This window comes from Ammodytes marinus (assembly GCF_949987685.1).
Source record: "Ammodytes marinus genome assembly, chromosome: 7".
Taxonomy (NCBI): Eukaryota; Metazoa; Chordata; class Actinopteri; order Uranoscopiformes; family Ammodytidae; genus Ammodytes; species Ammodytes marinus.
Window position 1 is genome coordinate 24035126 of NC_137211.1, and position 25454 is coordinate 24060579.

A 25454-nucleotide genomic window follows, 5' to 3' on the forward strand; every position below is an offset into this window, starting at 1 on the left:
ACACTGCACGTCTAAGCACCAATGGGGAAGGATTCATGACTTGTTTGATGACTGAATGAGAGCTGAGTGTGCTGCTGAAGCAGACTGTCTGGGCGACTAAACTCTCAACTGTACCTCTGGAGTGAATCTGCTGCTCGAGACAGGCCAAGCTGGCTGTGCTCCTAGTTCTAAGGTGAGCAAGAGGAGCACCTGACAGCAGAGAGAGACAGTTACTACACAACAGAGACACATGCAGAAGGGAACACACAAGAGGGTTAGAGGTTCATCACCCTCGTCCTGCACTCTGAGTTGGCAATCAGCACTGCAAATCAACATGTTTAAGAATAGTGCAAATCATGCTTCACTTCAAGTCGTACCCCGTTAATTTACATGTGTTCGGAACAGCAACAAACACAAACATATTACAAGTCCATTCATTTCCATTCAAGTGGAGACTAGAAGAACTTGGCTGATGAGTGGCCCATGTCGTGGTTTATTTTGATTGATTGATGCTTCCTATGTCATTAGCACTTCAAGCACTTAGCTAATCATAACATAAACAAAACATTATAAAAGGCTTGAGCGAAGAAGCTAAAACCTCCAGTTCTGCCAACAAGTCTTCAGAAAAAGGCAACCCATTAACCAAAGCATTTTCCCAACACATTAATCCAAAGTAACCGACATGTTAGTTCTGATTATCACTGGGATTTCTGACTAAGAACACAGTAAAAAATAAAGAAGAACTCAGAAAGGCAGAAAGGATGAATAATCGTCTAAGCTTAACTAATTGAAACAGTCACCTGGCTATTCTGTTATTTAAAAAAAATATATGTAGAGTTAGTGTAGTAGTTTTTCAATGACCAGTGATGTGTTTGCTGAACTATGTTTAGCTGGAACTCACTCTGTCCAAAGTTGGGTGGTGGGTCGACTGAGGAGCCCATCCAGGGCAGGGGGGGTGAACCCTGGGGGCTCTGCTCCTCCTCGTTACAGTAGTCAGCTATCCAGGAGCTCTTGGTGGTGTTGTATTGTTCTGGAAGAACCGGATTAAGACAGAGTTAACACAACTGTATCCAGGGGAAACATTGTGTTATCCCAAAAACACTGACACACATTCCACACATCTTCGTTTATGTACAGAGAAGCACGTTCCAGCTGTCACTCACCTAACAGCACAGAGGTGAGGTTAACGTCAAGTCTCTGCTTGGCTCGGATCCCCATCTTGAGACGTGGAGGGTGGAGACGCCCGGCGGCCTGATGCTGCCAGGTCAGGAAGCAGGGCCAGGGCTCGATGAAGGGCTCCCAGCCTGGTGCACACACACCACACACACACAGTTTAAACTCATGTTTTGTCATTCAAAAATGTATTGTTTTAACACAGTGCCATTTGAATTGATGTCAAACTCCAATACAGAGACACTCAAATTGTAACGCACTCCCCATTCAACATCTTGTTCTGAACAGAGATATGGATTCACAGTTTTATAATACAACAAACACAGAGCTGAAATCACTTCAGGGTCAAAAATATGCAAATCTTCTTACCCGACAGTTCTCTGTTGTAGTAATCTCCAGACAGAGTGAAGCTGGCTTTGCCTTCCTGGGTGGAACCAATGCGCTGCAGCATGTAAAGCCCTGCAATGACAAACAGATCACAATCAGGCCGAGATACAAGCTGGTCATCCCACATTTCTTGTTAGACATATATTTATGCCCTTGAAGCATTGTTTAATGTTTGTTGTTTTCCTATTAATTTTTTTAAGATAATGTTTTAGTGATGTGCCTTTGTTTCATAGTAATTCTGGAGATACAAACAGGAAAAGCAAGGTGAGAGAAGGAAGGATAAGACAACAGAAAGAAGGAATCAAACTGGGACACTGTGCTTGGATCTTGGGCCACAGGACTACCCCAGGTTTAAACAAGCAGGGAAGCAAATTATCAGCAACCATTAACATTGCTCGGGAACAAGAATGACTCCTAACTAACCTCTAAAAGCAATGTTTGCTTTGTACCAACAATGGAGGCTAGATGTAGTGATTTATATAAAGAAATAACTCCCCTACCTTCATCCTGTTTCCTAATGCATTTGTATCTTGTGTCAATGAGACTTACTGGAGAAGGTGAACTCAGCCAGCGGTATGTCACAGTCTAGACAATCATCGATGAAACAGATGCACACGCTCTCAGCCTTCACCTCCACCCCCGACAGAGGAGCGGAGTGGCTGCTGGAGGCAGAGTCCGCCCTGGCTCTGGGACGGCCCGCCATGTTCTCAGCATTCTCCAGGAGCCAGGTGGCAGCCAAGTCCAGCTGGCCTGAGGGACAGCAACATATCTCTGTCTTTGTATAGGTTTTCATTGGTCAAGACATTCTGAGTCCTACTGCATGGTGAGCAGGCATGGAGAACAGTGTTTAAGTTCACACTCACCTTTACAGTGGATCAGGGCCCGTTTGCAATCCTCTTTCCTGAAACCAAGGTCTTGTAAATGGGTCAGCTGGCCCTCTGTGGAGACAAAATATACCTTATTACCTACTACAAAGTTCAATAACAGTACGCCATTTCTGTTACTAAAGACTAGCCTTGTCAAATTTTTAAGAAAAATCAGATGCCTATTAACAATTTAAAGCAATTCAAAATGTATCCTGACACAAAAATAATAATTAATTAATTTAAAACTAAAACTAATAGTACCGAGAAAACATGGATTTTATTCCTTTTTGGGAGAAAAATGTTCCAAAAAAGCATTTAAATCTTGAAAGACTAAAGATCACTCTTTTACATACCTATGAGGGCCTCTGTCTTCTGCCTGAAGGTGTCTTTGGGTGTCACAGTGGACTCCGTGCTGGGTGCAGTGGTGCTGTCAGAGGGCTGAGAAGTGCTGGCAGTAGGGATGGACTTGGCGATGGCCAAGAAGAGTTGAATGTCGTTGTAGGACAGACGAATGTCCAGAGCAGGAAACTGAATCTGTCAGAGAATCACATGTACAGTTAAAGGTAAAATCTTATCCATCCATCCATCCATAACAAGGGACCCCAGTTACATGTTGCATCTTATTTTGGTAGTGCAAACTGACCTCCAGCAGTGGTGGGATGTCCTCCACATTGAAGGCATCCAGTAGACCTGAGCTGCTTTGGTATGTGGGGCTCCCACACAGCTCCACCTGAACATTGACTGGGTCAATGATGGACAGCGCCGTCTCCTGCTCACTGCCAAGGCGACACGAAAACACCTGGGGAGATGAGATACCTCTGAATCAAAACGAATGAATTTACCATGGACATTTGGTAGAATATAAAACAAAAGTATGTGAGCTTCACTGTGAGCTGCTTTGCCCAAAAAGGGTCAAAGGAAGCTAGGGAGCAGGAGTGGCTGGTAACAGCGTTAGCAGTAGCAATTGCAGCAGTAACACAAAAAGTACTTATAACAGTTTGTCTGGGTCGTTGGAGTGGGAGATGTCACCTCTATTCCTGCAAGGCTGCCAGAGAAGGGTCTGTCCAGCAGACGGGGTTTGTAGGTGAGGACAGTGGTGCCTTTTAGGATGATGGCGTTGGTATCCAGACAGGATGTGTCCTCCACTACCACAAACTCTGTGCCTGGAGAGCAAATAACAACATTTTAAAAGGTAAAATCAGTAAAGTACATTCTTTTTTGTATTGAAAACATTCAAAAACGTTCAGGAGTTGCAATTATGGATCCCTTTTCTCTGACCTGTGACGTTGATCTTGACCTCCAGACAGTGGTCCTGAGTGACGGGCACAGTGGACCTCTTGGTGACCACACCGCTCTTGACCGTCTTTGGCATGACGGCGCCGGTGGTGGTTGTTGTTGTTGCGGTGCCCGAGTCGGTGCTGTTGTTGCTGGGCCAACGCTGACGAGTCTGGGTACCACCTGCCGGTTTCTCCGGCGGCGTGCGCAGGAAGTCACGCACCAGCTGCAGCCAGTCGAAGATGAGAAAGACCCTCAGGTTGTTGAGGACCACGGTGAAGCAGGAGGAGTCACGTGTGCATCTGGAAATGTGAAACACAACCTACGTGAAATCTCTATTTTCTATGTTCAGAAATATTCTTCCGGCTTGAATAATCCCCAGCGATATACCTATAATGCAGTTCCAGCTGCAGTGATGCCCGGTTGTTGCCCGTTTTGGAGGGCTGGAGGATGCAGTCAAAGACATTGGGCTTTGGGCCGTTGGCTCCACCAGTGCTCTTATTCTGCCCGGTGTACCGAGTGTCGTATGCCATCAGGGAGTGAGACACCAAGTTGACCGATTTGGATCCATTGGAGAAACTCTCAAAGAGCAGCTTGGATTTCATGAAGTCAAATCTTTGGAAGAGACATAGGAATCTCAAAATAAACATCATCATATGCAATATGGATTGTTTTTACAAACACATATTTTAATGCTAACTTCTTTGAAAGCACAGGTAACTCTCGCTGGAATAATTTCTGTCCATCTTTCGTTGCCCTAAATTCACACCCAGTGACTTATACTGATCTTATTCTGTCATAAAAGTTGTCAATCTCACTCACCTAGCTAATGAGCGTTGGTCCTCATTGAGTTTGGGGCTGTCCAAGAGCTCTAGACTGACATCCATCATGTCCACCAGGAATGTCAAGCTGGTGTAGACATCTCCACTTAACACCGTCTGAAGGGAGAAACAACATGAGTTCATGAGGACATAGAGGGGACTAACAGGCTAGAATATAATTGTAATCGTAGCTCTACCATTAGAAGATAGGTTTTTATTGATATGTTGCACCAACTACAGTAAACCATCAGTCAGTTGCTTGGTCAATTGTGAGTTTGAGAATTGTGTGGCTGCTTTCTCACATAGGTGCTGGGATCCTGCAGATTGTAAGGTCGCAGGAAATCTTCAACTGGCTCTCCCAGGTTGTTCTCCAGCAGACCTCTGATCAGCCGGTAGTGCTCCAGGTCCAGACAGCAGTGCACTGACGACAGACTGCCGTGGATGGACATGTCAGGGACTGCATGGCTCAGCGCACTGAAACCAGCAATGAACACAAGCATTAGTTAGGAGTATGAGTATGGTCCTATAGTGACATTGGGTACATTCATACTTACTGGTTTTCTAGAAAGAAACACTTATATCGGTAAAAACAGTCAGGCCCAGTCCCTTTCTGAACAACAGTCCTCCTATTTTACTCGAATTAAAATAGTTGCTGTAGTGGAGAACAAGAGGCATTATAATAACATTGGTGCTGTCCTAAAGCCTGGTGTCCTATGTGCTATCAAAAAACAAGAAGCAAACCAAAGGGGATGACTGTGTTGCTCGATTTCTGAAGAATGTATAGCAAGGCAACTGATGATAAAGAGTAAGGATGACAAAATGGTAAACACACTGTATAGGAAAAAGTCACTAGTTGTAGGAGTTATCATTCTTTCTATCCCTTAGTGGTCAATATTACTTAATGTAGCTATATTCATGCATATTACACAACATTACAAGAAAAATTTATAAGGTTTCCTGACTGGAATGGTGTTTCAACATCGAGTCATTTAATTGTTGAATAAACTATACAGCAGGGGTCAACAATTATTGGTTAAGTATTGAGTATCAACCATGGGTGGAGTACAAAGTATATTTGACAACTGTAAATGACCATGATTCGCTCCCTTAGAACAAAAAGCAGGGCTTACCTATCCAGGTTGCGTTCCACCTTAAGCTTGAGGCGACAGCGGTCTTTTAGCAGGTTGTCTCCGGTGCGACGGACAGAGTACGAAGGAAAGATGAGGTCTGTTGATTCAGTAGGTTTACCAACACCGTCCAATGGGCGACAGGGCAGACGCTCTGCAGCAAAGATATCCATCTCCTGCAGGTCCAGGTTAATGCAGTCCAACAAGCACACATGTTCTTCTAATGGAGATAAACACACCACCAAGTGACGCTAACAATAGACACTACTTTTAAGATGAACTTGAAAAACACCATTTGATTGCAACCTAGTGGGTGAATAGCAAACAACAAATCACTTATCAGTACTTCAGATTAACAAGGAACTTGCAGGTGCACTGTATGTGTTCCTTAAAAAGTATGCAGCGATGCTAACCTAAGCTGTGAGGGCCATCCTCTTCAGGAGCCCTCCCTCCACCAGGGGCCTGAGGCCTGCCGAGGGTGAACCCTGTGGAGGAGGAGGGGCTGGGGCCAGAGGGGGGGTTTCTAGACTTCTCCTGCTCACTACTCCTGCCTGCTGCACTCCGGACCCGCTCCTTTTCCCCGAGAAAAGAAAAGATAAGAAGAGACATACACTTAGGCAAATTAGGTCCAGTTAGCCACATATTATAAATATACTGTAAAGAAAATGATTACTTTTTAAAGGGACCAAAGCACACAACTAATGACATAATGTAACCGTTTAGAGCTATATTTGATATGGTTTGATTGGAACTTAATTCCCCTCTAAAAAATAACACAATGACATGTGCCTTTTTTTTAACCAGAAAACAACAACAACTCAACACAACAGGGAATTTTTCTTTCCCAAGAACTTGTAACTTAAATAATAAGTGTTCATTTAAAAAAAGGATCTACTTGAACAATTACATTGTGCTTCAACATTTGAATCCAGTGTGTCAAACACTGGCAAACCCGAAATAGTGTCAATGACAACACGAAGAAATTTCAACAAACACTGATATTTCAAGATCAAATTTTATCAAAACAAAACACCAATTTTTCCCATATAGATCTCCCAACCGTGTATATATTGTATGCCTTAAAGAAGGGACTGTTAAGCCTAGTATATTTAGAATTTGGTGCCCTGACTGATTCAACCAATTTAGAAAGTTTCATTATATGCAGACGATCATCTTATATTTTCGACCCAAATTAGTCTGTTTCAGAATTGCATTGATATTATTACTTTAAAAAGTTAAAATTTAATTCAACATTCTTCCCATTAAAAGAGTGTTTTCAAAAGCATTGGCCAAAAGTACTGGTACAGAGGGGACTTTATGAAGTCATCCAACCCAAACATGGTCTAGGAGTTAGGGAAATTGGTGTCATCCTTATTCCCCAAAAATACATGCAACACATGTTTTAGCAGTAGAAAACTCAGTTCATCACATAACCAACTGCAAACAGGCAAACTGCAAACCAGGGCTGGACAATATTTAATTACAACTTAAGCAATTTTTCACCAAATCATCAATCAAGGTTCGCCATCACTCAAATCAAATGCACTTACAAAGCTTACAACTGCTTTGAAGTGCAGTTAAAAGTATAAGTCTATGTCAAATAAATCATCACCGGTCAGCTGTCTGAATTATGTTATTGGGATAGTTTCTGGTACTGTGAAGCTTTGTATAGGCTGAAAATGTAAAGCTTAAACTGTTATTGTGACAGCCCTATTCCACACCAAAATGTCAAAAGTATGATAGTGTACCTTGTAGTGGGATGGATCCTTATATGAATTTGCATCCAGTATAAAATTCTTCACAAAAAACATATGATACGTATGAAAGACCATTAAAACATTTACCTAGTGTTCTCCTTCCAAAATATACATATCTCCCTGGCAGACGACAGCACAAACAGTCGCTGTTCTTAACACAAGACTGAGTAAGCTTGATTTGACGTTTTTTGTTGGTGTTTATGATTTTTTTTCAACTTTCTACGTATGTTGTCTTTATTTCAATAAATCCATAACAAATAACAGGCAAGAGTGCTGTTCAAGATAATGCAATCCAAGACTAATTAGTCCAGAATCAATCCAGAGTCCGCTAGATGAGAATTAATCATTTAAGACAGTTGAGATTACACTCTAGCATACTTTTAGCCAGTTAAAATGTCTCTAAAAACATATATTTAAGAAGGCTAACATTGTATTAGCTTAGATAAGTTAAGCCAAGTTTGAATAACGCTGAACCTAAACCTTCTCATTTGATGCTAAGTAAGATAGCAAAATAAATATTCACAATGTTGGACTGTTTCTATAAAAACATCACAATAAGCATCACACATAGAAAAATTTGAGACATTGACAATGTTTAGTTACAGTTAAAATTATTGGGTAAACCATCAAGCAGAAATGTATTCATTCAGCATTGCAGACCAGATTCAGATGAAAAAGTCAGTTACTGAAATAAGAAGATGAGGAAATATCAGTGCAGGTTTTCTGTTGCTTTTCAGGAAGACTTAAAAATTGGCTTATGCCAATTAATGCAAAAATGAATAGAGTGAAATTAGACAAAAGAAGAGAGAAGAGAAAGGGAGCGCTGCATGCATGTATGAACAGGCAGTGTGACTCACCAGAGAAGGGAAAAAGGCATGTACCATGGTGAGTTTCTCTACCTTGTCTCGGAGGGAGAATGTCCCATGAGCCCCAGCTGGCAGGAAGCAGTTCTGCACCCTCAGCTGGCCCAGGTTGGCCACAATGACCCTGGGTGACCGCGAGCTCTCTGGGATGACAATAACAGGGGCACCAGCCTCAATATCCAGCAGAACCCTGGATGCCCGCTGAGGATGATCCCGCACCTGAAGGGAGAGAAAGAGAGCAGAGAGAAGTGGAGGATGGGATGGAAAAGGGACAAGAGAAGGGTTGATAGAGAAGAGGAAAGTTGTAGAAAGTCAGGAAGCAGCTGAGAAATGTTATTCTGATATCAAATATATTTCTGGATATTTTACAGTGTGTAAAACCTAAATACATGTAATCTGAATCAAGCAATCATACTGCTATCTATATAAATTATATTAGGGCAAATTGGAGTTGAGTTATCTCTTTTACAGTATGCGACTAAGCATGACCAGTACTCACTGCCTGGCCCTCCATGGCAGCTCTCTGCCTGCCAAGGACATCCTGTAGCTGGGTGAAATGTTGGATGAAGGCCACCACCTCGGCCTGGAAGCGCTGGGTGTGAACGTACTGCACTGAGGCCATCTGCAAGGACACCTTGATGTCACATTCCCGCTCCAGGTAAGGATCAGGCTGGCCGTACCTGAATGGACCACAGTACAAAGGTGACTTAACAAAGAACATTTTTTCCATGTTCCTCAATATCATAGAGAGTCAATGTCTGTTGAAAAGTTTGTGATATATACTTATGGATGTTGAAAATAAGGGCCTCCCCTCCTCTTGTGGTGAAGCGTTCTCGGTAGAGATCACCGTGTGGGGTAAGGTCACTCAAGGACAAACTTCCTAAACTTCCTTGCAATGCCAGGTCGCCATCTAAAATATTAGACATAATGCATTCACATTAAACATTGGATTATTTTCACAAGTTAAACTAGTTATGTAAAAGAAAATGTTGTGTAGAGCGTTTGTTTTAAATGATCAAAAAGGAGTTGTTCATACACACCCAACATCTCCCAATGAGCAGATAACTTGGACACATTAGCTGTGGCCAGCTCGTTGAGTTTCTTGTTCAGTACAAGAGACAAAGAATGAACCTAAAAATGAAAACATGGACAGTTTTAAGAGGCATTCAACACATAACAGTTTTTTAAAGTTTCATGGCTAAAGACTGAGAGATTACTGTAAAAATTAACAATGATTCATTTTAAAGAAAAATATGAATAATGTGTAGAAGTCTACACTGGATGTTTTATTACCATCCAATATCCAACTTGATGCACAGGTCCCAAAGACCTACCTTCAGGTCCACCTTGGTGTTGACAGCCTCTACTGTCTCCTCCTCACTGATGTCTGGCTCGTACAGTGGATTTCCTGGCACAGGTGGAGGTGACATGGGGTTCACCTTCAATGCGTGATTATTGGCTGTTGAGCCTATGCCGAAAAAGTCCAGGATAACCACCCAGGTCTGTAGCGTGATCAAAACGTCCAGGCAGTTAAAGTCGACGTCTATGCTTCGTCCCACGCCACCGTAGCGTGTTTTGAACTCGGGGTGGTTCTGGTCCACCAGCAGCACATTGATATGAACCAATGAGTCATCAAAGTCTGGGGGTTGCTGAGGGGAGGGTGTATGGCGGGTAGGAGAGGGAGGCGGAGTGCTCGGACACTCCGGGTCCCTCTTGGATTTGCGGCTGTTGGCTGAAGGTGTGCTGGGATGCCTCTGGTAGTGCTGGAAAACGTTCTGGGCCTCCTCCATGTGGGCAGGCAGTGAGCGGGGCATGTCTGGGTACAGGGCGTTGGATGCCGATGGACAGCTTTGGGAAAGATATTCCTTTGGACTGAAGGAGGAGGGCTTGGGAGCTCCGCGCGACACCATCAAATGTTTGTACTTAGACTCCGGGTTCTGCTCCAGGAGGTCCTCCATTAGCAGTGAGCGCAGAGCCAGCTGGACTGTCAGCAGACTAGGGTGGTCTTTGGTAAAGTCTCCCTCCAGATCTTGGAAGCGCAAACTGACTAAGCCCTGGGAGCCCTGGGTCAGGTCGGCACTGAGCTGGACCTGCAACTCTGCCACGTGTAAGGTGATTTTTAACTGAGTGAATGCAGGAGACTCAGAGGAGGACTTGTGAGACTGCAGAGGCAAAGGAGATTCAAAGGACAAGTGGGAGAAGCTGATATGGGGAGGGTCCCTCGCAAACAGGCCTCCCTGGGGGTCGGGAAAGCGGTGAGGTCGGGTTGAGGAAGGAGTCGGTGGTGGGGGCGTGGGCGGTTGGCTGGGCGTGACACGTTGCTCCTCAATCAGGGACAAGTTGTCCAGTGTTTGGAGAACTTGTTCGTACACAGGCTTGCACAGGAACACCTATCACCAGAGGGTCAAATATTGTTACAATTAATAACCAGTTAGTAACCCCACATAAAAAACATGAATCTGAAGGCCTTGGAAAACCACTGTTTCTCGAAAAACTTAACACTTCCTCCATATTTGCAAGTTATCTTCCTTAGGTCATGATATGTACAGTATATTTCCACATCAAACATACAACAGTTATGACATACTCAGTTTTTTGCTTGTTCAATGTAAAGATAACGCTAATGAAACTAAACCTGCACTAATAACTTAAAAACCTTCCAGGAGCTCAATGAAAGTAGTCTGTCTTGCTAGCATCCGTAAAACAGCTGCAAGTATCAAATGAAAGGTGGCTGGTATTGACGAGTGAATGAGGACAGTTAAATCTGTTAAAAAGAGTAACTGAGACCAGCAGAGAAGCATTAGTTTGACATGGCAATGTTGTACTGATTAGAATGAGTAATGAGTGCTGTGTTCTACTGAATTAACTTTCTATATTTGTGAACTGAATGTTAGAATATAGTGTGTACCTGAACAGGGTTCACAAATTTGCCTTCAACCCTCAGTAGCCCTGTGCTCTTGCAGGGCTCCTCTATGGTAAGGAAGGAGAACTGGGTGTCCTCTTCAACTGGAACTTTCTCCAGGGTGAACTGTATAGTGGTATCTTTTAATATGTGGAAGGCTGATGAAGAAAATAAATGATGTCAATAAGTGCCACATAAAATATATTCTTGTATTACTTGCATTTCCAAATAAATATAATCTAGCAATCAGTATACAGCTATTCTCAAAATGTGTACCATTCTCACCTTTTCCACGGTTGAGGTATTCAAAGAAGTCATTACGTGTGAACTGTGGTTCATCCTGATTGGTGCTCCCATGGTGGGATGGTGACATGCAGCCAGTGTTATCCCCTCTGGGTGCCCTCTTTAAAACCAAATGACTCATGTTGAGCGAGTACAGTCGAATATCTTTCACCAACACCTGCAACTTCTCTCCTTCGCAGTCTTGCCCAGTGACAAAATTCTGGATTGTAATGCTTCCCAGATGACCAACCAATAGTTCAGGGTGTCCAGGTTTACGGGGGATGGACACAACTGGTGATTCAATGCTGATATTAAGAGTCAGCTTCACCAAAAATGTGTCTAGAGTGGATTCAGGTTCATCCATAGGAACATCCTCCTCATCTTCAATCACCCAGCTCTGACTCTGAGTTCGGGATCTCCGCGAGGGAGTCTCAAACAGGGAAACCATACCACTGTACTCTGCAGTCTTGGTGACCAGAACTGTTGAAACTTTGGTGGCAGCACTTTTCAACATGGAGCGGAAATTGTCTTCCACCTCATTGGCAGACAGACTCAGCTCCTTGAGGAACTTGGCTGAGTGGTTATAGTGCAAAGATGCCATTTCAAGTTTCAAGGAACACTCCCCTTGCGATAACTCCATGAGGCGAAAATTCAAAGCTTCAGTGGGAGAACTTCCTGTGTCGGCAAGGAATGTCAATCCACTCAGATGTGAGGGGCTGTCGTCAACGCTGCCAATGCTGACCACAAACTGGCTTCGGCCTCCTTCCTGGCTAAGGTCCACCAACTGCATGGACCCGAGTGAACCGTTTATGTCCAACCGACTGCCCATGGAGACATTGACCTTGGTGCCGGTGATGCTGGCAGTGGCAATCTTCAACCCTTTCTTCTCAGCACCCAGGACTGTGCCAGTGGACACGGTCCGAAGGAGAAGCAGGTTAAGGCGGTGGATCTCCACAGTCAGCTCTTTGTTCTGGTCGTAGGTGACCTGATACGTCTCATCCCCCTGCTCTTGGTCAGGCTGTGTGGAAGGTTGTTGTGTTGACGGTGTCCAAGTGCTTTCTTCTTTGGGGAAAGACTTTTGGAGGAACTTGAGTAGCTCCACCATGGTCTCAGGGTTGAGAATGATGTCCAAGTTATTGACCTGCATACTTGTCACCTGAAGGGAGCTGTCTAGATTCATGGAGGGGCAGTCTGAGCTCACAAATTGGTACTCGAGCTTAATCAGGGCCTCCTGGTCTTTGAGAAAGGAACTGAAGGGGGAAAGTGTTTCCGTGGGCATACCAATGGACGAGTCGGTATGGTGGTCCTGATGCTGGGGAGACCTGCCGTTAGACGACGCAGGGGACGAAGGCTGGCTCTCTCTGAGGCTGCCTGTGGGTATGTCGAAACTGAGATGCTTATGAGAAGCCACAAGGAGGTCAAAGTCTGAGCCGTAGGTCTGTAGCGTGTCCACCAGCAGAAGACCATGGACAGTCAGAGAGACTTCAGCATCATAAGGCCGCTTGACAAAATTAGCGTTTGTGCCAAATACCTTAAGAACAGAAATGTAGCGGCCATCACTCTCTACACCAAGCTGCATATAGTTAATGTTGAATTCGGCTAGCAGTAGACGCGATTCCACCAGGACTTCCCGTGTGTGCTGTTCCAAGGTCATGACGCTCTGGGTCAGGTTCTTGGCTGAACCTTGCAGCTTCCAGGAACTGTCCTCCCTCTGAAAGATTTTATCATGGCGGAGGGTAAGAGGGTCAGGGGACCTTAAGTTAGGGCCCATCTCTTGGCTTTTGTCCTCTTCACTCCCAGATGGACTGCTTAGCCTGGCCAAACAACTCCTAAGGGCTGTCATCTTCTCAAGGTTGATATGGACCTTCAGGTCTGGTAGGGTTCCTGACAGCACGGCGCCTGGAAGCTGGGGGTCTGATGTGTAGCGCAGTCTCTGCTCGAGCTGCAGCAGCACATTAAACTTCTCCACCACGTGCGTAGGCCCTACCTCACTCTCTTGAAGATGCTTCCAGTTGTCCTTATAGCGACCGACCATTATCTGCAGGTCCTTAAAAGACAAGGAGTATTTCTCGTAAAGCTTTCTGTTGAAGGCCTGTGTACATTCAGGGGATCTGAGGCTAGGAAGTTCTGTGTTTTTGAACTGTTCTTTCATGGGCATGTCTAGTTCAGGTGGTGGAGATTCTGGCGGGGTGCCAAGTGGCGTCTGGTACTCATCATCACTCATGTCTTCCCTTTCAGGTTGAGCAGTTTTTGAGCTGGCCTTAGTGTCATCTGCAAAGAAAATGAATAACAATAGGCAGTGACTGAGTTAGAAATCTCAATTGGCAAAGGAAATAAGATATGAATGTATCTCTTTATGTTTGACCATAGTGGTTCATTGTTTTACCTTGACAGTTTGTGAGGAGAATTCTGCCTAAATCCACAACAACTAGCATCGGGTCTCCTGACTGGAAGTCATCTGGGAAAATCACCTGGGGTGCAGAGATGTCCAATTTCATCGTCCAACGCTTACTGTTTTCCTACAAAGCAAACACATCAGTGGTATTTAGAAATCATTCAAATGCCAATCATTTCTTGTTACCATCTAGTGAATCTTCCTTACAATAAACTCTCCCACGAGGAGCTGATCAATGGTTTGTCGGATCTCTGCTTTGGTCTGCATCTTCAGCTTGTTGTATTGCCTCCTGGCAGCCTCTGCCACTCTTAGCTCCAGCTCTGACTGATAGCCAAAACCTGGGTATGAAATAAAATACAATGATCTGCTGGGATTCTAAACTATAACAAGAAAATTACTAATTATACTAGATGGTTTGAAATTACTCTGAAGGTGAGTGGGTCAATAATTATATTTGTTAATTGATTATGTAAGCTTTGTGAGGCTTTGTTGTTCTCTGAAATGAAATGTACTTCTTCACTTGCACATTTTTGGAGCAAAACGCATGCACAGTCAAAAAGGGTTGAGTACGTACCTGAGGTATGAACTCTTCCTTTATAGAAGAACTCAGTCACTTTTTTGATTGCTTGTGGGTTGTAGATGATGTTCAATGGACTAGTGTTCACTTCCAGTCTTCTTTCAAACTTACACCTCACAGGGTTACGCTCATAAATCATCTCAAACACAGGTGGTGACGAGCACTCTGCATTTAATCCTGACAATACAAAAACAAACATGGTATCCAGCTTAAGCTTTTGGGAGTACAGTGCATTGCTATTGATACAGTAGGTGTTATCTGATCGCATATCCACACTGTGCAAATATGTTGAACTCACAACATTTTGTAAACAAGACCAATTTTTAAAAAGCCTGTGCGTGTCCCCTGGAGGCCATGTACAACTACAACATTCAAATTACAGTATCTGAGGTACTCATAATGTAACACTCTTACAGAAAGTATTATTTGATATTGTATAAATTTAGGATTTAGGATTAAAATAATTTTTAATATGTAGTATTAATATTTTGAAATTCTTATAACAGAAAAAATTAAGCTTACCAGAGGTATTGCTGGACTGGCCGGATGGCTGGTTGAAAGCAACAACAACTTTGTCCTACAAAAAATAACATGTTAAAAAAAAATGATTAAATGAAATGATACAACATAGAGTAGAAAACAATATAAATATGTACTGAGGTATGTACAGTAAATGTGTTTTTCAAACTTTTCACATTATGCACTCACTGCCCAACCCTTCCTGGCAATCACCACTTACTGTTTTGGGAGACACCAGGACAGGGAAGATGGTGTCCTGAGTGGTCAAGTCTCTCAGGAACAAACCACCCAGCTTAACAGAGAGCAGGGAGGACTCAGAGCGAGGGAGGGACTCCAGCATCACCTTCACACCTGTGGAAGAGGGGTCACACGCACGGTCATTTAAATCCAGGAAGCTGCACATGCTCTGGATCTATTTTTACAGCTATGTCTATCCATAGGACAAGGGCACCTTCAATTCAGTGGGCAACACATCTTCAAAGAGTTATTTTTGTCTCGAATATTAGAGGCGAGTTGACAGTAATGTAATGCACTGTTAGCCCTTCATTTGGTTTTTACCTTTAAAATCAAACTATTATTTTCATAATGAATTAGTATGTCTTTATTTCCAATTATTTGATATATGCATTTTTCTAAATAGTTAAAGAATTTATTCATGTATTCTTTTCTATTTAAAACAATACACTGAATCATTCAGAGAAACAAGCAAATTCTTACATTTAAAAAGCTCGAACTTTGAGAATTGTTGATATCTTGACATCATACTGATACTAAATCCTAAAAATACCTTAACTGTACCATAATAAAGGGTACTCTCCATACTAATTGTCTGTACACTAAAAATGTCCAATAGTAATTATAACATATTGACAAAACTATCATGATGATGTACTGTAATTCCTTTACATAAAGGTGGTGACAAAAATAATCTTAATAACTACAGGCCAATTTCCAAACTCCCATGCCTGGCAAAAATTCTAGAATCACTTATTAATAATCAGTTAAAAACATTTCTAACTAGTGCTTCCATTTTGAGCCCATTCCAATCTGGTTTTAGGGCAGGCCACAGTACTGTCTCTGCTGTGACTTTGGTTGTAAACAACATTGTTACAGCATTAGACAAGAAAAAGCACTGTGCAGCACTTTTTATTGATCTTTCAAAGGCCTTTGATACTGTTGACCACCATTTGCTTTTACAGAGGCTGCATGACATTGGCTTTGATCATTCTGCATGTAGCTGGTTTAGGGATTATCTCTCTGATAGACAGCAGTCAGTTAAACTCGGAAGATACCAATCTGAGTTTTTAACTGTTACAAATGGTGTCCCACAAGGCTCAATTTTAGGTCCAGTTCTTTTCACAATTTATATAAATAACATTGTTTCATCGCTAAAAAACTGTCATGCCCATCTATACGCTGACGACACAGTACTGTATTGCATTTCCGATTCGGTGCACCAATCTATTCAGAACCTACAAAGCTCTTTTAACACCCTGCAGGACTGTCTAGTGGACCTCAGGCTGGTTCTAAATACAGACAAAACCAAATATATGTGTTTCTCCAGAGCAAGAACTACAAATTTGAATGATTTTAATATTTTTACAAATAATGGATTTTTAATTGAAAGAGTCACAGAGTACAAATATCTCGGCATCTGGTTAGATGATAAACTCACTTTTCATTTTCATATAAAAAATCTTGTTCGTCGACTACGACAAAAAATTGGCTATTTTTATAGGAACAAAACCACCTTCCCTTTATTTAGTAGGAAAAGGATTATTGAAGCAGTTTTCATGTCTGTCCTTGATTACGGTGATGTGGTTTACCGGCATGCATCACATTCATGTCTTAAACTCCTGGACTCTGTTTTTCACTCTGCTTTAAGGTTCATCACAGGAGATGCTTATGACACACACCATTGTCTTTTATATGAAAAGGTTGGGTGGTCCTCCCTTAAAGAGAGACGTGACGCACATTGGCATATTTTAATTTACAAAGCCTTGACCGGGAAGCTTCCTCGTTATTTAACTGAATTGCTGCAAATCTCAGATGGGCTTTATCAGACCCGCTCCACTGACATGCTTATGCTTTATGTCCCACAAGCCCGGTCTGAGCTAGGAAAGACAGCTTTTAGCTTCAGTGCCCCTGACTCCTGGAACAACTTACAGCAACAAATTAAACTAAATAACTTCATATCCTTTAACCAATTTAAACAAACTATTTTAAATCTGCCAAACTCTACCTGTAACTGTTTTAATTAGGCTATATTGTACTCTCACCCATTTAATTTTAATTGCTACCACTTAATTTCACCACTGTGTAAATGTTTCAATTGTTTTTCTCTTCACCTGTTGTTGTGTATTTGATGTATTTGCGTTGAATATTGTTAATGTATTGTTGTTTTTCCTTTGAATTTGTTTGAACTCGACGTCATTGAAAATGAGGGTCACCCCTCAATTGGTCTCTCGAGGATAAATAAAAGTTAAATGAAATGAAATGAAAACTTTCCCTTGAAAAATGACCCTCTCAAGCTAAAACAAACAATAAAAGAGGTTTCCGTCAGTCCAAACACTGCTTCTGTGTACCTGAGAATTCCAACTGGATGACCCCGCTCTCCTTCAGTGTGCCCCCCCTCCTGTCTTGGTGGAAGAGGGTGACGCCGCCCTTCTCCAGTAAGAACTCCAGCCGGGCAAACAGGTGATCTCGCCTTGTGAACGTGTTCAGGGTGTGAGAGTCCTCCAACGGATCAAATAGGTCTTCTGTCTCTGCTGAGGAAGCATTATATCATCAGGGTCATAGGACATCCGTACCACTACAGGAATACGATTTTACCAAACACTACGGACTACCGGATGATAGAAGATCATTTAAATAATTACCTTGGTTAACAGAATATGTAACCATGCAATTTAAAGGATGCTGCAACAACCAATCATGTTGGAGCATCTGCTGCTAGAGCTTATAAAAAGCGAGTTAGTTTCTAACCTAGAATATCCCAGGAGGATGGACTTGGCAGGAGCTCTTCTGGGTCATGGGACTCTCCATACCAGCCTCCCCAGCCCGGGAACCAAGACTGCAGGTACTGGATCATCCCTGAGCTCCCACTCTTAGGGATGGATGGTGGGGGCGAGCAGGGCGGGGCGTCAATGCTGGGCTCTCGCACATTCTGGAAGGGGAGACAGAGACAGAGCAGAGGCTTAAACTATAACAAGGACTTTGTGAGACATCATCTTTGTGTCCTTTGTAAAGTTCAGAGACAATTATTGTAAGTTAAGTGTAACTAAAGAGACCACTGATGTGTTGGAATCTGAATTTCATATACCTTTGAACACCAGTATGAATTATCTAAGCTTACCTCTGCGAGCTCTTCCTGCTTTCGAAACCAGTCGTGGACAATTTCTCTGAGAATCTGCAGCTCCTCTAACGTCTGCTCCTCTTCCACTCGATCCAGTTCACTCTAGGTGACAAAGACGAACACAAACCTCAGTTCAGTCGTGTGTGTTTGCAAGTAAATCATCCCGTAATACCAAACTGGGTTACATCAGTGCATCACAGCATGTGGAAAAAAACTGAAGAAAGCATTTGATAAACTATGAATCATCACAAACGGTTTGTCGGATGGTCAGATAACTTTATAATATATTTTAGGTAAAGATTTTTTTATGAGTTCCATTAGTAAAAATGGAGAGAATATGAAGGACAACATGAGATACATTTTCTGTCGTTTTTGTGGTTCGGACTCAATATTTGCATTATTTTTGAAGGATATGGGCAAGATTTTTACTAAAACGTGTGTTAATACATCATGTCTGTGTCACAGTGTTGTACCTCTTCCTGAGGACTCAGTGGGATTCCTTTGAGCTTTCTGAAGTAAAGGCTGGTGTAGGTCTGGGCGTCTCGTGCCCGCTGCAGGACATAGTCCCAGCTTCTTCTCCGCCGCTGCTCCCTGATTTCACTCAGGTTGGCCTGGATGGCAAACAACCACCACTGCCGGCAGCTGCAGGGAAAAACAATGTCCCAGGCTTAAATCTGATTCAAGCATTTAAAAGGTTTATTAAGCAAAGGATACCTGTAGGGAAACGCAAAAAAAGATTTTATGTGTGAACTTACTTTCCAGGAATGGGGACTTTGGGCTTCCACTTCTGGTAAAGCATCGCTCTTTCCCGGCGGTCCACCTCTTTAAGGAACGCCATAATCTGCTGGTACTGTACCTGAGAGACAACACACACACACATGTCAAAAACCAACTAGTAAACAATTGCCAAGGGCTTCAATGGTCTGGGTTGTGTCCTTGAAGGCACATCTGTCTAGATTGTTGAAACTTCACATTAATTTTAACTGAAGTTTAAAATGTTCGTGAACTGAATGAGGATTGTGTGACTATCAAATAATATCATATTGACCTGTTTCAAATATAGGCTCTGGCAGAGACAGAACATCTTACCCTTAACCTTCAAATCATTGATTTCGCTCAAACTGTTTAGTGGCCTGATTATAAAGAACTCTGAAAATCAAAGTATTACAGCTAGGTGTCCATACAGACCTGTGACAGGCGTAAGGACAGGGGCTCCAGCTGTACTTGGCCTTCAATCCGTGGGGTGTTTCTGGACCTCAGAGGCTCCTTGCAGGCGTTTCTTCTGAGCAACACGGAGGCACACACCGGCTCAAAGATGTACTGATGCTCGCGGCTCTGCATACACTGGGTCATCGCTTCCTGTACGGTGACAAAACAATCAGACCACTTACATGGGACTAAATCTGCTGAACTGGATCGATTCCAAACCTAGACTATGCATCAACATCATATTTGTTTTTTTTGCATCATCGCATTAGTGTTGCACCGAGCAGCTGGTATGGCATCTAATCCTAACCGTCACTGTAATGGAGTTAATACTAGGCATTAAATCAAGAACGTAGCTAATTTAACCTTCTTATTTATAATTTTTTTAATTGAAGTGCTGTAGGTCAATTCATTTCCATCAGACAGGTGGTCATCTATCGTCTTTGCACTGTTGTGTTCCTTGAGAAAAAGGAATGTCTCTACTCTGGTGTTTTTACGGTTCAGTTTGGTACGCTATCATTTAGGATAAACTGTGTCTCAAACAAAAGGGAAAGTGAAGACTCTTGGTGCAATTCAGAACAATGCTGTAATACTCCCGAACTGCTGAGGCTCTGACCTGGATCTGATTGGCGGGCAGCTTTCCCAGCATTTCAGACTCCGTATCCCAGTAGACGCTGAACTCTTCTATCTCCAGCTGCTTTTGTCGGAGAAGCTTCTGGATCTGCAAATGTAAAAGAGAAAATCCCTATTCACTGAGGCAGACAATTACAAATTATAAAGATCTCGTAATTAAGACTGGCAGATAACTAATATGTAGAATATCCCGAACCACTTAAAAAGGAACGTAATTTCAGATTACTTTCTTGAAAATCGTTTTGTGCGTGAACACTTACCGACCCTTTGGAAGGGTTCTGAGCCGACACGTTGTTGATGCAAACCCCAAAGGAAAAGGGCTTCTGTGGGTTGGAGAAGTCGTCCTCAAATCTAAGATGGACATCCTGGATCTTCAGCTACACAAAGGCGAGACAAATCAAAGTTTAGTCTCTAACTCAGGCAGGCTGAAGGCGTTCCCTTATTTTGGTTTTCTTTTGTGAGGGACATTCCTTTGAATAATTATGTTATATTATTCTCAGATGAAGTTTCAAGGAGCTAGAGGGCTGAACTGTTATGGCGTACAAAGGATAAGAAAAGAACACTTGGTCTTATGCTGAGAAACTGTCATGACAGTGTGAAGCGAGGTCGAATATTGCCTTGGGTGAAAACATACCTCGATGTTTTCCACTATCCGGGTGACCATTGAGGCAGAGACAGAGTACCAGTAAGACTCTCCTCTCTGCTCACACTCACTCTGTGGGGAGCAGAACATATACACAGAGATACACACACACTGTCAATAACAACAAAGAACTCAAAAAGATTAAAGTGCAAGTAAGTACAGAAGAACATAAGATAGACACAACACAAAAAGTGAAGATGGCAACAAACACAGATTAGGATAAGAAGGCCAAGCTTCATGATCCACTTGCATTATTCGATTCCGATAGGGCTGATCTGTTTTCCTGGGGGATTGTTTTATTTTTTTTGCTCTGACAGTTCTGACATGTAAACCCTTTCTGCTCCTATGACAACCAGATCTCCGCCGTGTAAATCACCATCTTCAAATGAAAATCACAGACATGATCTCAACCGTGTTGCTGTGAGTTGAAGAATTAACTAAAAGTGTGTAGCTCCAATACTGTCCTGGTGAGGCTGTAACACTCACTAGAGTACACAAAACTAGATTGCTGGATTGTGGAATTTTTTTTATTTTTCTAATGTGTAGGGTTAATCCACCTACTTTGAACTTGTCTTCCAGAGCCTTGAGGAGGCGTTGTTTGCGCTCCCTCTCCTCCTCTCTCTCCTTCTCTCCGTCATACTCCTCCAGCACGGCGGGGCCGATGATCAAGTTGAGCTGGGACATGGAGATGACCCATGGGTCACTGTGAGGCCGGTAGAACGGGATCTGGAGGGTAATCTTTCCAATGAAGCCTGGTGAGTGATAATAGGACACATTAAAAAGGAAATGCAGCCTGAAGTTAAAGAAATAATAACAGCCAACTAACTCATTGATGTTTTGACTCATATTAAGATACAATTTTGAATATATCTGGAGTAGTTGAAAACATGCAAATCAGGTATTTCTCAGACAAATAAGAGGCTATTTGTAAAGCCTCTGCAGATGTTACAGAAAATCTCTTTTAATCGCAGGCTCAGTGGTATATTGACATTTCAACTGCTCATTGAGTTATTGCCGGTAAAAGCCTTTATGTTAAACTTTGCCGTGATAGTGCTGAAAATTGTATTTCATGTCTTCAAGACAATTTTACACACTAACATCAGTTTATTTATCATAAGATTTAATGCTGATACTGGAGTTTAGTGAAATATAATTCCAATCGATTCACAGGTATTGTAACTTCCTTTATTTGCAAGGGCGTCATTTTCCCTCAATATACATTCATAAATAAACCAGAGATTGGAGGAGTCTAAATGCAGATGCTGCCACACACGTCAAGACCCACAACATAACACAGTGACAGAATCATTTCAGTTCAGCACTGAGAGCAGGCATGCATGATGAAGAATGCTGCTCCCCCGTCACTAGACGGGAAAATCCTGATTCAGTTTGACGCATACAGTACAGCTTCGAGAAGTTGAAAGAGAGACGGTAAGACTGATTAGCCTTTGAGAGCAGACCCTATTCCACTTCAATTATATATATTTTTTTGTTTTTCTTCAAACTTTGTTAAGTTGTCAGTCAGTGTGTCTCACCTGCTTTGACTTCAAACGGCAGGTCAAACTCTCGGAGGGCATCTTTCCTCAGAGGGAGGTTCTCTAGCTCCACTGCACCTGAGGAACGACAACAGACACATGTTGCAGAGCTTGGGCTACCTCTCACTTTACTAAAAAAAATAATATGATTTCACTTATAACTGTTGAAATTGGATGTAATCGTTTGTTACACAGTGTCTGAATGACTGTACAGTGGCTTCGCATCTCTAAAAACAGTTCTCACAATAACATAGTAAGTTGCCATTTTATTAGGTTAGTAAATATGTTACCCTACTTTGAGAAAAATAAACACACATCCATAACTAACTTCACATCACCATATACAGATACGTAAACAATCGATGCTGTGTGCAACTTATGAACCGCTTATCACTACAATTTCAGTGTCAGATAGCACTGTAGCCACCAGCACACTGACGGTGGCACTTGTTTTAGTTTTACATGCCATATTCAAATCAGTTTGCATAGACTTCAAATGTTTCCCAGAGTTAAGAAATCACAATCTCACTGCAACATCACACACTTTCCGTCTTCTCAAATTGACCAGCGCAGCACTCTCTGTCTTTATGTGTAATAACTCCCTCACAACAACAAAAGCAGAAATCATTTTGATGGATTGTATTAACCCATGTGTTGAGTTTATGCAAGAGCTGATTGATTGTCATAAAGATGATAAAGTGGAGGAAGGGAAAACATCTAGAACAAAGAAGCATGCAAACGTTTTAAGTTAGCAGAAAGTAGATGCATTTTTGTTTTGAATACCTTTTAGAAGGGCAATGGAGAGTTGATCTGTGTTCAGGTTGCTGACATATTTCCCCAGGTACGTGTTTAGCACCCAGGCAACCAGGCCTTCCAACATCCTGTAGCAGGGAAGATGAGAGCTCTTGTGACGATGAAATCACTAACCCTCTGGGCTGTAGTCCTCGCAGAGGAGGTGTTCAAAGCCTAAAAACATAGGAGGACACATTGCATTTTCCTGTTAAGGGGAGCGTTCATATGTAATCTATTCTTAAACCAAGCATTTTAAAAGTTATCTTGCTCACAGACACATGAAAATAAATGTTTTGGTATCACTTTACAGACATTTCAAAAACTGTAAGTCTGTCGATTGATTCGGCATATAAGGCATAAATAAATAAGGCGTTATAAAACCTAAATGTACACTGCTCAAATAGTCCCATCCAATTCCTGATAGTGACTCCTAAAACCGACTCGTGTCTAGTTATACAAAGGTGCGTGTCTGTCAAAACGAGTTTACCACGATAATTAACAGTCCGTGTGTCGTTTTGAAATTGAATGTTTAGTGATAACGTTGACTCTAAACCAATGACGTTACTTTTATTAGCTAGGTGGATGAATTCATTAAGAAGCAACAATTTGGCGTCAGACAGCAGTCTGCCACTGTGACCCCGTGCAGTGTCGAGGACAGCAAACATTACAGTAAGTTACAGAATTAAAAGAGAGACGTGAGTGGGTGACCATGGCTTACTTAGCCTACTTATCCGACGTTGGCAGAGTACCAGTAACTTTGACATGCTCAACTATAGTTAGCAATTAGCAAAGCACCATCATAACATTGTGACTACAGCTAGCGTGAACTCAGTGTCAATGTTTTATTTATTTATACAAACAGCAGGGTGAAGGACTCACCGCCTATGACGACAGTTGTAGCTTTGCTGAGTCCATGTCGCTGCCAGTTTAATGTCACTGTCAGTAGGTTGTCATGTCCTGTATAACCCACTAAGGACAGGACAGCTAGCGTCACCGTGCAAGCGTTTTATTAACATTAACTCACAGATATCAGCTTAACAATAACACAGTGAAAATGACGACAGACTTATTCGTAAGCGGTCGACACCAGCGGACACCACAAAACTCGTGGCCGTTGTGGTGTCGGAAAGGGCAAGGTTGTGGTCCAACTTAGCTAGCAGCAGCTAGCCCCCTAGCACGCGAAGGTTGAGCGCTCACAGCCGAGAACGGACAGCTGGAGGTAAGTCTGACGAAGAGGCGATAGTAACCGCGCTTGTTTTCATGGAAAACACAGAGTAACCTCCCCAGAATGACGGACTGATTGTTGTATTTTAAGACTTCAGGGTTGAGTGTCGCTACATCGTAAATAAACCCACTTCCTAACTGCGTTCAAGTTCCAACACACACTTCCTGTCACGTGATGAAAACAAACCATTCTTTTCGTGTTGCGTTGAGGGCAAACCGGGAAAATGCCGATTCTACACTGAACTTCTAATTTAAATGTTCTATATTCAACTTTCCTTCACCATCTAACAGTGGCATTGTAACTGATAACTGTAGCAGCTGGAAAATTGTAATGTAGTTTATTATTGAATAATATTTACAAAATTTCAATTGGGTTTAGTTCGGTTTTGTGAGATCGCCGAGGCCTATGTATTCGAAGCTAAACAGACATTGTTTTCTTGCTGATGGCTGTGAACGTATTAGCCTGCTACCATAATGCATCGATTATTAGTTGTAAAGTTTACAGAACTGTCAACTGGGAAGTTATCTCTGTAGAATGATCAAACTCTTGTACACCGCCAGGCACGGGAGGAAATAACACACCACAAACACAGCACGAGCAGTTCCCTTTTCGTCCACAGAGTGGCGCAGTTGTCTGAGACCTGCTAGAATCAGAGTTCAGCAGCAAAGTGTCTTTGACAGGCAACTGTTTGATAGGCTAGGCCTACTTGAGATGTGAAATGTAAGCATGACCAACTTCCAACATGAACTACTAGAATAGTGGTCCACAAGTACAAAATGTGTTCAATTACCCATTAACATGATAGGCCTATCAGCTGGTTCAAAAGCAAGTCCAATGAAAATTAAGAAATATATTTTCTGAACAGCAGAATCCTCTAGTCCCAGTTTGATGTATTGCCTGGCCTTTTAAATTAATGTTATGTTATTTTCTTTAGGATTTGCTTCATCAAAAATCTCTTAGTCTGATTCCTGAAACATGCACCGGCCTATACTTCTTCTTACCCAGGTAAACATATTTGTGAATCAGGATTGTTCTTGGATGCACATTCTAGACAATCTGACAAGTAGCCTAGTCCAAAAGTTAATCATCAAGGCTCAAACACAGACTTCCTGCTCTCCAAGTTGGTCTCCCAACAGTGTTAC

General features: G+C 42.4%; 1 protein-coding gene across 1 annotated transcript in view; it reads right to left on the reverse strand.

Annotated features, from left to right (window-relative positions):
- vps13d (vacuolar protein sorting 13 homolog D) overlaps positions 1-24426 on the reverse strand; it is a 44360-nt gene extending 19934 nt beyond the window's left edge. The window contains exons 1-39 of the mRNA XM_080031303.1: positions 23967-24426; positions 23079-23261; positions 22296-22373; positions 21322-21512; positions 20752-20832; positions 20378-20494; positions 20101-20205; positions 19467-19637; positions 19034-19134; positions 18752-18920; positions 18279-18380; positions 17909-18089; positions 17509-17691; positions 15144-15274; positions 14927-14981; positions 14402-14581; positions 14035-14165; positions 13819-13951; positions 11436-13703; positions 11157-11308; positions 9583-10638; positions 9289-9379; positions 9032-9158; positions 8748-8928; positions 8285-8467; positions 6042-6201; positions 5632-5848; positions 4804-4975; positions 4503-4618; positions 4071-4295; positions 3684-3982; positions 3435-3568; positions 3049-3204; positions 2759-2939; positions 2403-2477; positions 2089-2289; positions 1522-1611; positions 1143-1283; positions 881-1009 (exon numbers count right to left, since the gene is read on the reverse strand). Coding sequence (XP_079887429.1) covers positions 881-1009; positions 1143-1283; positions 1522-1611; positions 2089-2289; positions 2403-2477; positions 2759-2939; positions 3049-3204; positions 3435-3568; positions 3684-3982; positions 4071-4295; positions 4503-4618; positions 4804-4975; positions 5632-5848; positions 6042-6201; positions 8285-8467; positions 8748-8928; positions 9032-9158; positions 9289-9379; positions 9583-10638; positions 11157-11308; positions 11436-13703; positions 13819-13951; positions 14035-14165; positions 14402-14581; positions 14927-14981; positions 15144-15274; positions 17509-17691; positions 17909-18089; positions 18279-18380; positions 18752-18920; positions 19034-19134; positions 19467-19637; positions 20101-20205; positions 20378-20494; positions 20752-20832; positions 21322-21512; positions 22296-22373; positions 23079-23175 — 8560 coding nt within the window. The 5' untranslated portion in view covers positions 23176-23261; positions 23967-24426. The remainder of the gene's footprint in view (positions 1-880; positions 1010-1142; positions 1284-1521; positions 1612-2088; positions 2290-2402; positions 2478-2758; positions 2940-3048; positions 3205-3434; positions 3569-3683; positions 3983-4070; positions 4296-4502; positions 4619-4803; positions 4976-5631; positions 5849-6041; positions 6202-8284; positions 8468-8747; positions 8929-9031; positions 9159-9288; positions 9380-9582; positions 10639-11156; positions 11309-11435; positions 13704-13818; positions 13952-14034; positions 14166-14401; positions 14582-14926; positions 14982-15143; positions 15275-17508; positions 17692-17908; positions 18090-18278; positions 18381-18751; positions 18921-19033; positions 19135-19466; positions 19638-20100; positions 20206-20377; positions 20495-20751; positions 20833-21321; positions 21513-22295; positions 22374-23078; positions 23262-23966) is intronic.
- Positions 24427-25454: the final 1028 nt, after the last annotated feature.